We start from the raw sequence: 15013 nt of genomic DNA on the forward strand, positions 1-15013 counted from the left end.
TATAACATGACATAATATAACGTAAATAATCAGATATCTAAGTGAGTTGTGAGAAGTTATCAAGACAAAATTTCAGAGAAAACAGAAAAACCTGTGACTTTTGAATTCCCTTATTGATATTGAATATATACAAATTTACTCATCTATGTCAGGTATATGAAAAATTCAAGGGAGTAAAGTACCAGAGAGATTTTTTTTCCTGAGGAGAATTTATATCGGGAGAACTGTGGAGGTGCTGTTTGTACTCCCTGTCCCTCTGATCCCCTGTGTACCGGCATCACTTTAAGTGTGGTGAGAAGGGCGTTAACTAACCTCCTCAGGGAGCCAGTGTTTAGAGGTGACCGCAAGGTAGTCCTGGCTAAGTTTGGAGAATACTACGGTTGTTTCTTGTAGCAGGATGAAGAGATGGGTCCAGGATGAACTGCTGTACCTTCCGCAGCAGGGCAAAGAGAAGTGTGAGTCCAAGGGCCAGCCATGAAACTCACCATAGGCATGTTAGCCTGAGGTTTTAAAGGGCTCTCGTCCAAGATGGTAGCCTATCAGAGCCAGGGTATATAGCCCAGGAATGATTTTCTGAGAATATATTGCTAGGGCAGAAGCTGAGGGGGGTCTGGATCAGCCACCCAAGAGCTAGCTAGCCTACTTGTTGGGGATTGAAGTCAATGGAGCCTAACAGTGAAACCTCTGTGGAGACTTTGGAAGTTTCCCTGAGAAAGATTCAGCCTAGGCCACAGAGAACCAGCCATGTGATGGCGGTTCAGTCACACGAGAACCTTTCCAGCACATATCCTTACCTCTCCTCAATCCTGACCTCAGCCATCCTCCACCTTGCTCTGCCCTTAGTGAGCATGGCCATCCATTGGTCAGCTGAGGGAAGAAAGAACCATAGATAAGCCAAGAGCGAAGGATAACAACCCTCTCTCAGGCTGTAAGCTACCCGACTATAGAAGTGCCTGGTGGGGGCAAAAGCAGTTAATGTTAAATTCAGGTTAGATATTTGATTATGATGTGGAGTTTTAAACTTTTTTTTATTATGAAAGATTTCAAAGATGCTTAAAAGTACAAAGATTAGTAAAATGAACCTCTTTATACTCATGACCCAGAATTGGCAATTTCAAGACTTTGTCATACTTTTCTTTAATGCATCTTTATATTATAGGATAACTATAAAAATGAGTAGATATTTTCTATATAATCACAATGCAAGTAGAGAATCTAAAAAGTTTACAGTAATTCCGTGATATCATTCAGTAACGAGTCTATATTCAGATTCTTCTTGTTTCAAAAATGCCTTTTCATAGCTGTTTCTCTAATGATAGAAGTTAGCCTTGATGGGATTCCAGGTCTGCTTTGAGGGCAGGGATACTACCTAAGTGATGCTATGGACTTCATATTGCTTCACATCAGGAAGCCTGTCCTGTATGACTTTGTCAATTTAGTGAAGTATGATTCGGCCACTTTGGGTTCAGGTAGTAACAGCTTAATCCCTCTGTTGTCAAGTTTCTAATAATGTTTCATCTAAGAATGCTTATTCCCTCTACTATTCGATTAGGGGTTATATACAGGTACCTCTCTGCCATGCTTGCCATATTAACTGAAACTTTCCCCTAAGGAAAAACTTTTCCTTAACAGCTAGGTTATTTGGTTACCCTGAAAAGTTTACCTAGGATAAACAGGATAAATGTTTAATTCTTTCCCTTTAAATATTAATTTCAAAGTAAGGAACTAGTGCCCTAGTTACCTTCAGTGGTGGCACCGATATTTATTTATATATTATTCTTATGAACTTGTGGATTTATATATTCGATGTGTTTCAAAATATGGTAGTCACTTGCCTTTTACATACTCAAACATTTCAATTATGGGGCCGTGGGAACCATGTCACGTTCTTCTTGTGTTCTCTTGATGTGACCCTGTTATTGTTCCTTGTCAGCACACTGCATATTTCCTCCCTGAACACCAGTTATTTCTCTAATTAGCCCTGTTGCTTCCATTAGAGAGTGGAATTTAGAGACAAAAATCTGAGCACAAGAGATGCTTATTGTTACAGGGTGAGTGAGAAGGAAACCAGAGGATGGTGACATCTGGAAGTCACATGAAAATGGGACGCAGAGAAGGAGGGACGGGGAGGAAATGGGGTGGGAATTGGGTAGGGGTTAAATCAGTGATGTGTACATGTATGTACACACAAGATTTTTACCCCAATATGATGTATGAATATAATGCACCAATAAGAAATTAAAGAAAAAGAAAATGGGATGCAGAGGAGGAAGTCACTACCTGATCTTTCACTAGATCCTAGAGCACAAGTCACTATTTACAGATTCACAGAAGCTAGCTGAGGTTAGGAAAGCAGGAGGTATTTAGCGTTGTGAGAGGATGACTCAGATGATGGGGAAGTGAGTCCCAGTCAGGAGAGAAACTCAAGTAAGACATGTAAAATTTTCTTAGCCTGCCTTCTCATAACCTCAAAACTCACTCCCACTTGATCCTGTTTAATGTAAATGGGGACTCTGAATTTAAAACAGGATCAAATGAAAATTTAACATTAGAAGATTGGAAATTGAAAAGTATCATATTTTGTGAATTGTAGGAAATACAAAGAGAAAATGATATATGCAAAATACATATATTTATATTATATATTATGGATATAATTAAATCTATACTCTAAGCCTAAATTTTAAGATTGAAAGAAGGGGCAATTCTGACAATAGAAAGTGAGGGCAGAGTGCCAGTATGTTCTGTAAGCTGGACTCATTGATCAAAGGCAAAGTCATAAAATAAACCAGTCTGAGGAAATCATTACATTAATAGAAAAATGTTCTCCATTATCTCCATTTATGATGTCAGAGCTCCTAAGGCAAAGTCAAGAGAGGAAAGATCACAGTGGACACACATAAGGATTTCTAGTAAAGGCTTCCTTTGCACTTGTGAATTTTCTTCAAAGGTAAGTAAGTTTTAGGTACAAAGGATTCCACAGAAGCATGTGAAATACACGTGTGTGTGTGAAGGGAAACTGAGGATTCTCTTCTCAAGTGATGTACTACAGCTGAGAAGAAAATGGAACAAGGAAGATAACCAAGCAAACAGTTTGGGAAAAGTGAAGGTTTATTCTACCGTCTATATTTTTATTTTTTATTTTTTATTTTTTATTTTTTTTTTGCGGGCCTGGGGATGGAACCCAAGGGCATTTTACCTTTGAGCTACAGCCCCTGCCCTATTTTTAAATCTTTATTTTGAAACCGGGTCTCACTGAGTTGCAGAGGGCCTCACTAAGTAGCTGAGGCTGTCTGCGAACCGCGGTCCTCTGGTCTCAGCCTCCCGAATGCTGGGATTACAAGCGTGCGCCACCACGCCCAGCTCTATTTTTATTTGGAATAAATGGTATTTCTTCCTTTTTATTTTATAGAAAAACTCTTGGGTATGAAACATTTTAAGACATTTTCTGTTTTGCTTAAAAATTTAGAATATATTAATTTAATTTCAATTATAAGACTGTAATTCTTAGGTTGTAATTGTCTTGAAGATATATGCCCACAATATAAATGTTAGAATAAGAAAATTTTATTCTTACGTAATTCTATTTTTGTGATTTTTTTGGTGTGTGTGTTTATGTGCGTGTCTGTGTGTATGTGTGTGTGTGTGTTTGTGTGTGTGTGTTTGTGTGTGTGTGTGTGTAGCAGTTCTGAGAGGATTTTATTAATGGTATGATAGAGTAATAATTGATAACAACACACGGTATAGAAAATAGCATGCCTGCTTGTAAATGATCTTAGTTTTAAGATTTGGATTCAGAGTTCTAATTCTTGGTAGTTTTCTTTTCAAAAACAGCATCATAAATGACAAAAATAAAATATATTCAATGAAGAAACTATAGAAATTATGAAAATGTTAGAAAAGCACAAAGGAACAGCAAAGTTACTTAAACCCTTTTACCTAAGATTGACCTCTAATTCTTCCAGTACTTCTCTATGTATATATAGTATCTTGTATATAGAGGTGTATATGTGGGTTTATTTATTTTAATGTAAAATATTTTATTGTAGATTATCATGGAGTCATAAAATTAAATTTTAAATAAAATATCCCCTGATATTTCATAATAGGGCTTCCCTCATTACATGCTTGTAATCCCAGCATTTGGGAAGCTGAGACAGGAGGATCGCAGTTCACAGCCAGCTTCAGCTACTTAGTGAGGCCCTCTGCAAATCGGTGAGACCTTGTTTCAAAATAAAGAATAAAAAATAGGGCTGGGGATGTAGCCTGGAGGTAGAATGACCCTCTGTTCCATCCCCAGTACTGCAAAAAACAAAAAACAAAAAACAAAAAACAAACAAAAAACAAAACAATAACAACAACAATAAACTTCCATAAAAATTAAAGTAACATATTGTATTTGACTTGGGAAATTAATGTATATGAGCATAGCAGAAGCATAAACATGCTTCAGTTATCTTTTGTTGCACAGTAAACCCCCTCAAGGCTTAGTGTGGACATTGACATGTGTGGACAGCTGGAGGATGTCTAGGTATCTCTTACCATGTAGCCTCTCCATATGGTTAGCCTGTTTCCTCAAAGCGTGACAGCCTCAGGTAGGCAGATTTCTTCCATTGCGGCTGGCTTCCACAGGACGAGGCATGCCAAAGACTGGGTAGAAGCTTCAAAACTTTTTATGTCTTAGCCTCAGAGACCCAGAATTTTGTTTCTGCCGTGTTTTATTGGTTAAGGAAGTCACCAAAGCTCAGATTCAAAGGGAAAATAATTAAACTCCATCCTCAAAGAGAGGAATAGCAAAGAATTTGTAGCTATCTGTAATCTATTGCAAGTGGTCATCTAATCTTAAAGGAGGAAAATGCATTTTCATTCTAACTTTCTATAATAATAAACTCACAACCATTATATTACACAGTCATTTAAATACTATTGATGAAAAACTGGCACTGGTGTATTTATTTTTTAATTTTTAAAAATAAAAATTTAGCCGGGCGTGGTGGCGCACGCTTGTAATCCCAGCATTCGGGAGGCTGAGACCTGGAGGATCGCGGTTCGCGGACAGCCTCAGCTACTTAGTGAGGCCCTCTGCAACTCAGTGAGACCCGGTTTCAAAATAAAGAATAAAAAATAGGGCAGGGGGTGTAGCTCGGAGGTAGGATGCCTCTGGGTTCCATCCCAGACCTGCAAAAAAAAAATAATAATAAAATAAAATAAAAATAAAAATTATAGCCAGGCGTAGTGGCACACGCTTGTAATCCCCATGCTTGGGAGGCGGAGACAGGAGGATCGCGCAGGTTCTAAGCCAGTCATGCTGGCTTAAGAGACCCTGTTTCCAAATAAAAAGTATAAAATAGGTCTGGGAGTGTAGCCTGGAGGTAGAAGGGCTTCCAGGAACTCCAGTACCACCAAAAAAAAAAAAAAAAAAATTCTATCATAATGTGTACTATCCTTCTTGGTACCCTTGAGCAACTCCCCATGTTTATAAATATTTTTTATAAAATATTTTAATGACTATTGTTCTATTTTGAAAATATATATCTATAAACAGATTACTGATATATTAATGCAAAATAAGCAAACTAAATACAAAGAGTTAAGCTAGAGATCTGCTAAAAGAAAGACATAATGGCTTGGTGGCTCAATACTTAACTTAGCCATTGGGGAATTGTAAATGATTGAACAGTCAACTAACCAGGGACATTTAAAATGAATTTTGTTTTTGTTGCTAAAATACTTTCAATTGGAAGTCTTAATTCTGAAAATATTCTTGTGGAAGTTATGGTTTTATCAATGTGAATTGGGGGCACTAATAATAATGCATACTTACTGAGTCATTGCTATACGTTAGGCACTATTTTAAAAGCATTGCATGCATATTATTTATTGAATCCGCATGATTTCACATTTTCAGGCAAGAAAACAGGTTTAGAGACACAGCTGAGATTTAGAGGTGCTAAGCCCCTTGCCCAGCCAAACACAAGTCCTTATGTAAAGTTGTGACGCATGGAATGAGACAAGCAGGCCAAATAAAAAGCAAGGGGTGCTTTATTCTGCACTCCCGGGTGAGGTTCACTGGTCCAAATGCAGGGCCAGTGAAGTGCACACCTAGGGGCTGCAGGTTGAAACTTTTTTTTTTTTTTTTTTTTTCAATTTGGTGGTACTGGGGTTCCTGGAAGCCCGTCTATCTCCGGGCTACACTCCCAGACCTATTTTATTTTTGGAAACAGGGTCTCCTAAGCCAGCGTGGCTGGCTTCGAACCTGCACGATCCTCCTGTCTCTGCCTCCCAAGCGCGGGGATTACAAGCGTGCGCCACCATGCCCGGCCCAGGTTGAAACTTTTTATGGGGCTGTTTCTTGTAGGTGGGGAGAGCTGGGAGTTGGGAGCTTTCCGGGCAGGTAAATTGTTGTTTCTTAAGCAGTGGTCTCTATCAGAGTTCTTGGAACTAGGTGACACCTGTGGCAGGAATTGGGTGACATATGTATTTGCGGTTGTACGCATCGGCCAGGGCACTTAGGTCATTGTTTAACTGCAGTTACATGCATAAGCCAACTGGAACTTTCAGGGGTGGGGGCTGCCAATGTCCTTGCACCAACCTAACACTTAACCAAATCCTGGTAAGGACTGAGCCAGGATTTAACCCAGGCACTGTGAACCCCAAACAAATTGGGAAGTAAAAACTGATCTAGAGAGGATTTATTTTTTCTTTCTTTAAATAAACTTAGGAAGGATTGGATTCTGTATAAATGTTTTCATTTTAATCATCTTTACGGATGTTACACAGGCTTTAAATAATGCCTGGCAGATAGTAGAGGTAGTTGGTTTGCTCATTCAATGATGAATGAATGTTAGACACTGCCACAGCACGTCAGAGTATCACATGTCTCAGAGGGGTTTTCAAACTTGTGTAAATGAATGTAAGAATTAAGCGCTTGAAAGAATTTCATATTAAGCTCTGCAGCTGGAGAGAGCCATTTAGGGACCCTGTAGCCTGAATATAACACAAAATAAGTAACATGGACAGTGAAGTGACTCTTCTGTGAAGGATCCTACAGATGTGTACCAGGAGCTGGGACCAATGGGGTAGGAGGACCATGGTCTAAAGCAGCAGGCCCTGAAAGATGGAGGAAGACCAGCTTCAGACCCATACTGGGCGTTAAGGTACAGTAGCAGAGACGACACTGTAGTCTGGGAGACACCAGACTTCCTTTAGAAATGCCTAAGCCCCTGGAATGCTGGAGCTTCTAAGCAGGGGAGCTCCTACTTGGATTTTCTGCCAGCATGGTGTATGACATTTAGAGGATGTAATTTAAATTGGAGAAATTGTAGTGCTGATAGCCTTGCACCATTGGTGTTTGGGGCTAGTTCATACTTGTAACATACTAAGGATTCCTAGGAATTAAAAAATAATTAATTAAGCTGGGCTGGGTGGTATATGCCTGTAATCCCAGCTACTCAGGAGGTTGATTGAAAGTTTAAAGCCAGCCTGGATAACTTAGGGAGACCTTGTCTCAAAATAAAAAGCAAAAAATCCTAGGAATGTAGCTCCATGTTAGCTCGCCCCCACACTTAATTAATATTTTTGTCATAACACAGCTATAAGAAAATTTTCATAAAATCCAACCAAATTCCCACTGATTGGGTTAAATCCAGGCTCTGTCGTTGCAATCTATGTTTAGCTTGGCCAGTGGCCTAGCAACTCTAAATGTTGCTTCTGAACCTGTGTTTTTAACCTGAAAATGTGGAATTAAATCATCTGCTTCAAGAGGCAGTCATGAGGATGAGATAAAACATATGTCACACTTTTAACACAGTGCCTAACTTGTAGAAACCACCAATGAGTATACATTATTGTTATTAATTCACCCAATTTACATGAGGAAAACCATAATTTCTAGGAGGATTTTGCCAGATGTGGGACTACAAGTTGAAATACTTTTAGCAAATAAAACAGAAATTCACTTTAAATTTTCCTGATTAGTTGACTTTTTCAATAACCCCAATCCGAGCATAACAGTAAAACAGGGTTTGGGCTACATTTTAAACACGCTCAATGAGAAACAAATGCTATATCTTTTAAGAGCTACACCTCTAGCTCTTGTTTATTTTTAAATTTTTATTTGGAAAAGGGTCACACTAATTTGCTGAGGGTCTCACTAGATTTCTGAGTCTGGCTTTGAATTTAGGATTTTCATGTTTCAGCCTCCCAAGCACTGGGATTCCACTGCACTCAGCTAATCTTTAATAGATTCAGTTAACATCTGGAAGATTTTTACCTGTTTCATAAATGCCTTTGTAATCTTATTAAACATTGTAGACATTTATCAAAATGGATCTTAGACCTCTTTATTATACTTTTTACTTATAAACCACTCAGAAGTTGGAAGGCCAGAGAAGCCCGATCCCAATAATTTTTCTTCAGAGCACAAGCGTATTGACAAAACCTTGTAACACACTGGGATGACAAGAAATCCATTGCTCACAAGTTCAATGTGTGTGAGACAGATGGAGAAATAAATTAATACCTTAATGTCATTGGCCTCAAATTTCCAAAAATGGAAATGTTTGTAACCCAGATGTAAGTTTTACAAGTTTCAAAGTCAGTTGAGGATTATAGAATCTTGTTGGAACAATAGTGTTTTCAAGCAGTTTTATTTCAAATTGAGTCTCTTAGTAGACTTTCAAAATTTAGAAATTTTGTACTGTCCTCAAGTTCCTGTGGAAAATTGAAAAGTTATTAATTGAAGGGATTACATATTTAAATAGTGTCTTCTTGCCAGGCGTGGTGGTGCATGCTTGTAATGCCCATGCTTGGGAGGCTGAGACAGGAGGATCACACAGGTTCGAAGATAGCCTCAGCTACGTAGTGGGGCTCTCAGCAATTTAGTGAGACCCTGTTTCCAAATAAAGTATAAAATAGGTCTGAGAGTATAGCCTGGAGGTAGAAAAGCCCCTGGGTTCCACCCCCAGTATGACACACACAGACAAACGTGTCTTCTTTAAAAAAGGTTAGAGCCCGGTCGTGATGGTGCAAGCTTGTAATCCCAGCATTTGGGAGGCAGAGACTGTAGGATCACAGTTCATGGACAGCCTCAGCTACTTCACAAGGCCCTTCGCAATTCAGTAAGACCCTATTTCGAAAATAAAAAGACTACCAAAAAAATAGGGTTGGGGGTGTAGCTCGGAGGTACAATGCTCCTGGGTTCCATCCCTAGTACTGCAAAAATAATAAATAAATAAATAAATAAATAAATAAATAAATAAGTAAGTAAGTTAGAAATAGGTTCCTGGCAATGATGATAGGCATGTAAATACAAGTAGTAAAGGACTCCTTATCTGGGGCATAAGCAGTCTTCCAGTGCTTTACTTGAACCAGAAGGATCTGTTTATGTTGGGTCTTAGTCCACGAGAAGGAGTTTCCATTTATTCTGAGGGCAATTAGAAGCTTTTAAAGATTCTTTATAAAGTCTGTTCCTTATGGGAAGTTTTGAATGGACACAAGGGTAGAAGGAATCACACAGAAAACATAAATGAAATGGCCAAATTTAGGACTAGATCTCAGGACTTTTGACTCCCAATTTAGTGCTCCATTATTACTATTACTCTCATGATATTAAAGCATGAAGAGTAAAAAGACAGATAAAAATATAGAGCTGGTAAAACTAAACTGTAAGAATCACTTAATGGGACACTCCAAAATGTTTTACAGAATCATGGCAAATAGGATTTAAGTGATCTTGAATATATAAGGAAGCTGAGAAAAATACTAACTTTAGATGTACACCTTTAATACTGCATATACCTAAACCACCTACAACTTTGTAGAAAAAGGCTTTAAAAATCATGTAAGTCGCCAGGCATGGTGGCGCACGCTTGTAATCCCCGCGCTTGGGAGGCTGAGACTAGAGGATCGCGCAGGTTCGAAGCCAGCCTCAGCTGGTTAAAGAGACCCTGTTTCCAAATAAAATATAAAATAGGTCTGGGAGTGTAGCCCGGAGGCAGAAGGCTACTGGGTTCCATTCCCAGGATCACCAAAAAATAAATAAACAAACAAACAATAAATAAACAAACAAATAAATAAATTTGTAAGTCTGCAAAGATAAAGGGAAGAAGAGAGAAAATAATAGCTATGACGTTTCAGAGCCAGAAGGTGGATGGATATGTAGTAATTGGCTTAGCTTATCCAAGGCAGCTTAACTCTAAGCTAGCAAGTCAAAACACAGCCAGACTTGCACAGAAGAATCCATGACAGGTGCAGGCAGCAGTAGCCAGGCGCCCCCTCTATTACTTTGGTGGTGGGAGGCAACTAGCTGGCTGAAAGTTGCTCAAAGAGATCCTGAGACTCATCACTGGATGCCCTATGGCTGCTGACTTGCTTCCTTATCCCTTAGACCCTTCAAATATTCTCTGGAAAAGGTAAAACATCATCTCTTGACTAATGATGTAGGTACATGTTTGAGGAATAAGGCTCCTTTAAGAAAATGAAGTTAAAAGACTATGAATGCTGAGACTCCGTTCCTTTTTCCAATTGAGTCCGCAAAGTCTTGGTAATTATATCTGTTGTTCAAATGAGAACACAGAAGATTCTTTGGGGAACCTGAGTGACCCAAGGAATACAGTCCTTTCTGAAGATTATAAATTCAGGAGTTTCTGATAAAGGCTACTCCCATTTCATCCAATGGTATAAGCCATGCTCTTGCACACAGGTTCAGAACTTCCAGTTAAGTGTATGTAGTTGTGCAGATTCAGATATTCAGAACATCCTATCACCATTTTAGTCTCCTACTTTAAGCATATCAGATGACCAGCAGTTACCAGATACCTGTAGAAATTTAATATAAAAGATAGATTCTAGAATATACAACAAAGCAAGGGAGAGGTAACAGAAAAGAGGAAAGAAAACTTAAAAAAGAAAAATCATTGTTTTTTGAGAGATTTTTAAGAAATTATTAAAATAATGAAAAAATAACAAAATGTTCTGTTATTTATTTAGTTAGTTTTTGAACTACTGGGGATTCAACCCAAGGACATTCTACCCCTCAACTACACTCTAACCCTATTTTTTATTCTTTGTTTTTGAAAGTGTCTCACTAGGTTAAAAAGGATCTTACTAAGTAGCTGAGGCTAGCTGCAAATCTAAGATCCTCCTTGTCTCAGCCTCCTAAGTACTGGGATTATAAGCGTGTGTCACTATGCCCTGCTTATTGTTAATTTTTTAGAAATTAAAAACATGGTAGTATAAAAAAAAACTAGTGGGAGAGTTGAAATTTAGTGAGCAATTAAATTCTCGGGAGGTAGAACAACATCAATGAATTGAAAACGAGAGAACCAAAATCATACTATCAGTATTAAATAATAGTTGTGAGATAACAGTGAAAATGGAGTTGGGGGCAGGAATCACCGTAAAATAATATAAGAAAATTTATCTGGTCTGAAGGATATGAACATCAGTTTTAAAAAAAACTGAATGAGTTTTCAGCTAAATAAAAATAAATGAATTTCAAGATATATTCTCATAAAATTTTAGAATACATGGGGACAAATAGAAGAAGCTTCCAGAGGGTAGGAAGGCAACAGAAATAAGCAAACAAAATACGTTACATCCCACTCTTCTGAAGCAAAACGGTTTTAGATTTCTCAATAGAAACATTGGAGGTTTGAAAGCAATGGAGAAGGCTTTCAAAATTGCGGAGGGAAGCACATCATAAAAAAAATGTGAAGGAAAATTATTTTCACTTAAAATTCTATGCTGGATAAAAAGCTAAAAGTAGAAGGATAATACCATAACAATTCCTAACAAGACTTAAAACATTTATCTCTACATTCCTTTCTCAGAAGGCTACTGGGAGAATATTCTCCATCAAAACAAGGAAATGAATCAAATAAACCAAGGAAGAAGAAAACATCAATCAGCAAACAGCAAATAGGAAAGAATAAAGGGGGGGTCCCAGGAGGCACGTTGCACTCCTGGCATAGCGAGCAACCACTTCCGATTGATGTAGGTAACAGAACATGGTCTAGAGAAGTGCACGTTGCCACATTTTGCATCTCCCATTCCTTGGAGAGTGAACTGATGGGTAAAGTAATAGTGGAAACCATTATTTTATTGATGAATCTACAATGATGATGGTATATAGCTGAGATAATAAGCACGTTCCCAGCATGACCGTCTTCATGGAAGCCTTGTGTCGCTCTGTTAATCAACTACTTGGAACATCTGCAGTTTGTATAAAGAAGGAAACAAAGCCTGTCCCAGTATTTTCATACACACACACACACACACACACACACACACACACACCCTTGTTTATTTATGTATACACATCAGCATCTTTCTGTATTTCTTTTTAGGGGAGGCTGGTACTGGGGATTAAACTCAGGGACATTTTTATCTCTGACCTTCATTCTTTATTTTGTCTTCGACCTTCACGTTTTATTTGAAACAAGGCCTCACTAAATTGCTGAGGGTCTTGCTAAGTTGCTGAGGCTGGCTGTGTACCTGTGATCCTCCTGCATTAGCCTCCTAAATACTGGGATTACATGGAGTCCAGGCATGTGCCATTAGGCCCGGCAGCATCTACTAGCTCTTGAGGGATACGCATGAAGTGGACAGCAGTAGTTGGCTGTGGGTAGGTGAAGCACAGGGCTGTTGGGGGTGCTGTGAGGGAGACTTACTTGCCACCACTTATCCTTTTTCAAAATAAATATTGTATAAAACAAATAAATTTTGTGCCAGGCACTTTTTGTTTTTCTGTAGTAGGGATGGAAACCAAGGGCATTCTACCTCCAAACTACACCCTAGCCCTATTTTTTTTTTTTATCCTTTTGTTTTGTTTTGTTTTGTTTTGTTTTTGTGGTACTGGGGTGGAACCCAGGAGATTTTCTACCTCCGGGGTATACTTCCAGACCTATTTTATATTTTATTTGGAGACAGGATCTCACTAAGTTGCTGAGAGCCTCATTAAGTAGCTGAGGTTGGCTTCGAACCTCTGTGATCCTCCTGTCTCAGCCCTCCCAAAGCGCTGGGATTACAAGCCTGTGTTACCATGCCTGACTTGTATTCTTTATTTTGAAACAGGGTCTCACTGGGTTGCAAAGGGCCTCACTAAGTAGTAGCTGAGGCTGGCTTCGAACCACAATCCTCCCGTCTCAGCCTCCCAAATGCTGGGATTACAAGTGTGTGCCACCATACCAGCCATGCGCAGATTTTTAAAATGTGAGTTACATAAAAGTAAATAAATCAAAATGTATTAAAATGCATTATTTAAAGATCGAATATAAATAAATGAATAAAATAAAGGAAATTACATTACCTATAGTTCACATAAGAGAGTTTCTTTCATCATTTTACAAATGCTTCTATTCACATATTCATTGCAGCACTATTAACAGTGGTCAAGATGTGGAATCTACCCAGGTGCCAGCCATGAATGAGTGAATGAAGAAAATGTGGCAATCTGGGAATAGTGGTGCATACCTAGAATCCTGGTACAGGGCGATCCTAGGTTCAGGGCAAGCCTCAGCAACACAGCAAGACCATGTCTCAAAGTAAAAAATAAAAAGGGCTGAGGATGTAGCATGGAGGTAAAATGTCACTGGGATCAATTCCATAAAGTCCCTCAAAAAGTGGCATATACTATTTGGACATAAAAAATAGAACTTTGCCAATTTCAGCAATATGGATAGAACTAGAAGGCTATATTAAGTGAAATAAGTCAGGTACAGAAAAACAAATGCTGTCTTTTCTCACTTGTATGTGCAAGCTAAAAAGAAGTAGAGAATGGAATAGTGGTTACTAGAGACTGGAACTGGTGTGGAGAGAGAGTATGGAGAGAGATGGTAAGTGGAATAGAGGAATAGTTGAATAGGAAAAGTAACTTCCAATATTCTATAGCACATTATGATAACTATTGTTGACAACAATTGAGTATTTTAGTAAGGAAGATTTTGAATGTCACACACACACACACACACACACACACACACACACACACACACACATGAATATCTGAAGTGATAAGACTTTCCAAGTACCCTAATATGATAATCATAATAGTATACCTGTATTGAATTGAATTACTATGTGTCAATTATAAACAAAAATCATATTAAGAACATTTCTTAAATTTGTAACATTAAATTACTATTTTACCTTTTCCTTTTTTGAAAGTTGCATATTTCAATTCTGTTTTGGAATAAAAACAGAAAAGGTAATTTTTTTTTATTGCTTGCCAAATACAGACAACACAAATGAAGAATTGATGATAAATAATTAATGATACGAATGATGAAACGTCTCTTGTTTCACAGGAGTAATTCTATAGTTTTAGAATGCCCCTTAGTAAATGTAATAGAATTCAAGTAATTCTAAACTTGAAAACCTTGCTCCATTAGGATCATATTTTCAGTATTAATTACCTGGTGGTCACACCGTGGGAAGATGCTTGATGCAACACTGATGTTAAAAGTTGAAGCTGAAAGGTCAAAGCTGCTCTTCCATTCTGCACCAGTGTTTCTCTATTTGGAACCTTTTCCCATCACTTATAGATATTGTACAATTGCTTATTCTGAAATTTGAAAAAAGACAAGAGTTAACTTTCAAGGTGAGGGAAGGTTTCTATGGAAGTTGATTACTATAAAATTCAATTCTTATGTTTTTCTTTATATTGTCATCTTTTGGGTCTTGACTCTCATTTACTTGTTTTACTCTGTTCCGTATTTTACTGTGCTTCTACTAAATTATTGAGGCCTGAAACAGAAGACTATTTCCATTTCCTCAGAATATACTCTCCTTATTACCTTTCCTGAGGTATTCATTAATATGAAGTCAGATGGAGAAAGACATTAGCCTCGATAAACAAGATTTAGAATTCAGTGATGGTAGAACATCGATGAGGGTTGTTTTGTGACAATGTGTTTCTATGTGAAGTAATCCAAGTAAGGAATAAAGTCGGGCAAATTCTAGGAGGCTTTCAAAGAGAGAGGCATCCTGGGAAAGAGAAGTAGAAGGCATTCAA

At 38.1% G+C, this 15013-nt stretch overlaps 1 protein-coding gene across 1 annotated transcript in view; it reads left to right on the forward strand.

Annotated features, from left to right (window-relative positions):
* Positions 1-397: 397 nt before the first annotated feature.
* Positions 398-15013, forward strand: part of ADGRV1 (adhesion G protein-coupled receptor V1) — a gene marked incomplete at both ends in the record, with an annotated part of 566633 nt that continues 552017 nt past the window's right edge. The window contains one exon of the mRNA XM_080707128.1: positions 398-455. Coding sequence (XP_080563254.1) covers positions 398-455 — 58 coding nt within the window. The remainder of the gene's footprint in view (positions 456-15013) is intronic.

The sequence above is a fragment of the Muscardinus avellanarius genome, assembly GCF_963383645.1.
Source record: "Muscardinus avellanarius genome assembly, chromosome: 1".
NCBI classification, from domain to species: domain Eukaryota; kingdom Metazoa; phylum Chordata; class Mammalia; order Rodentia; family Gliridae; genus Muscardinus; species Muscardinus avellanarius.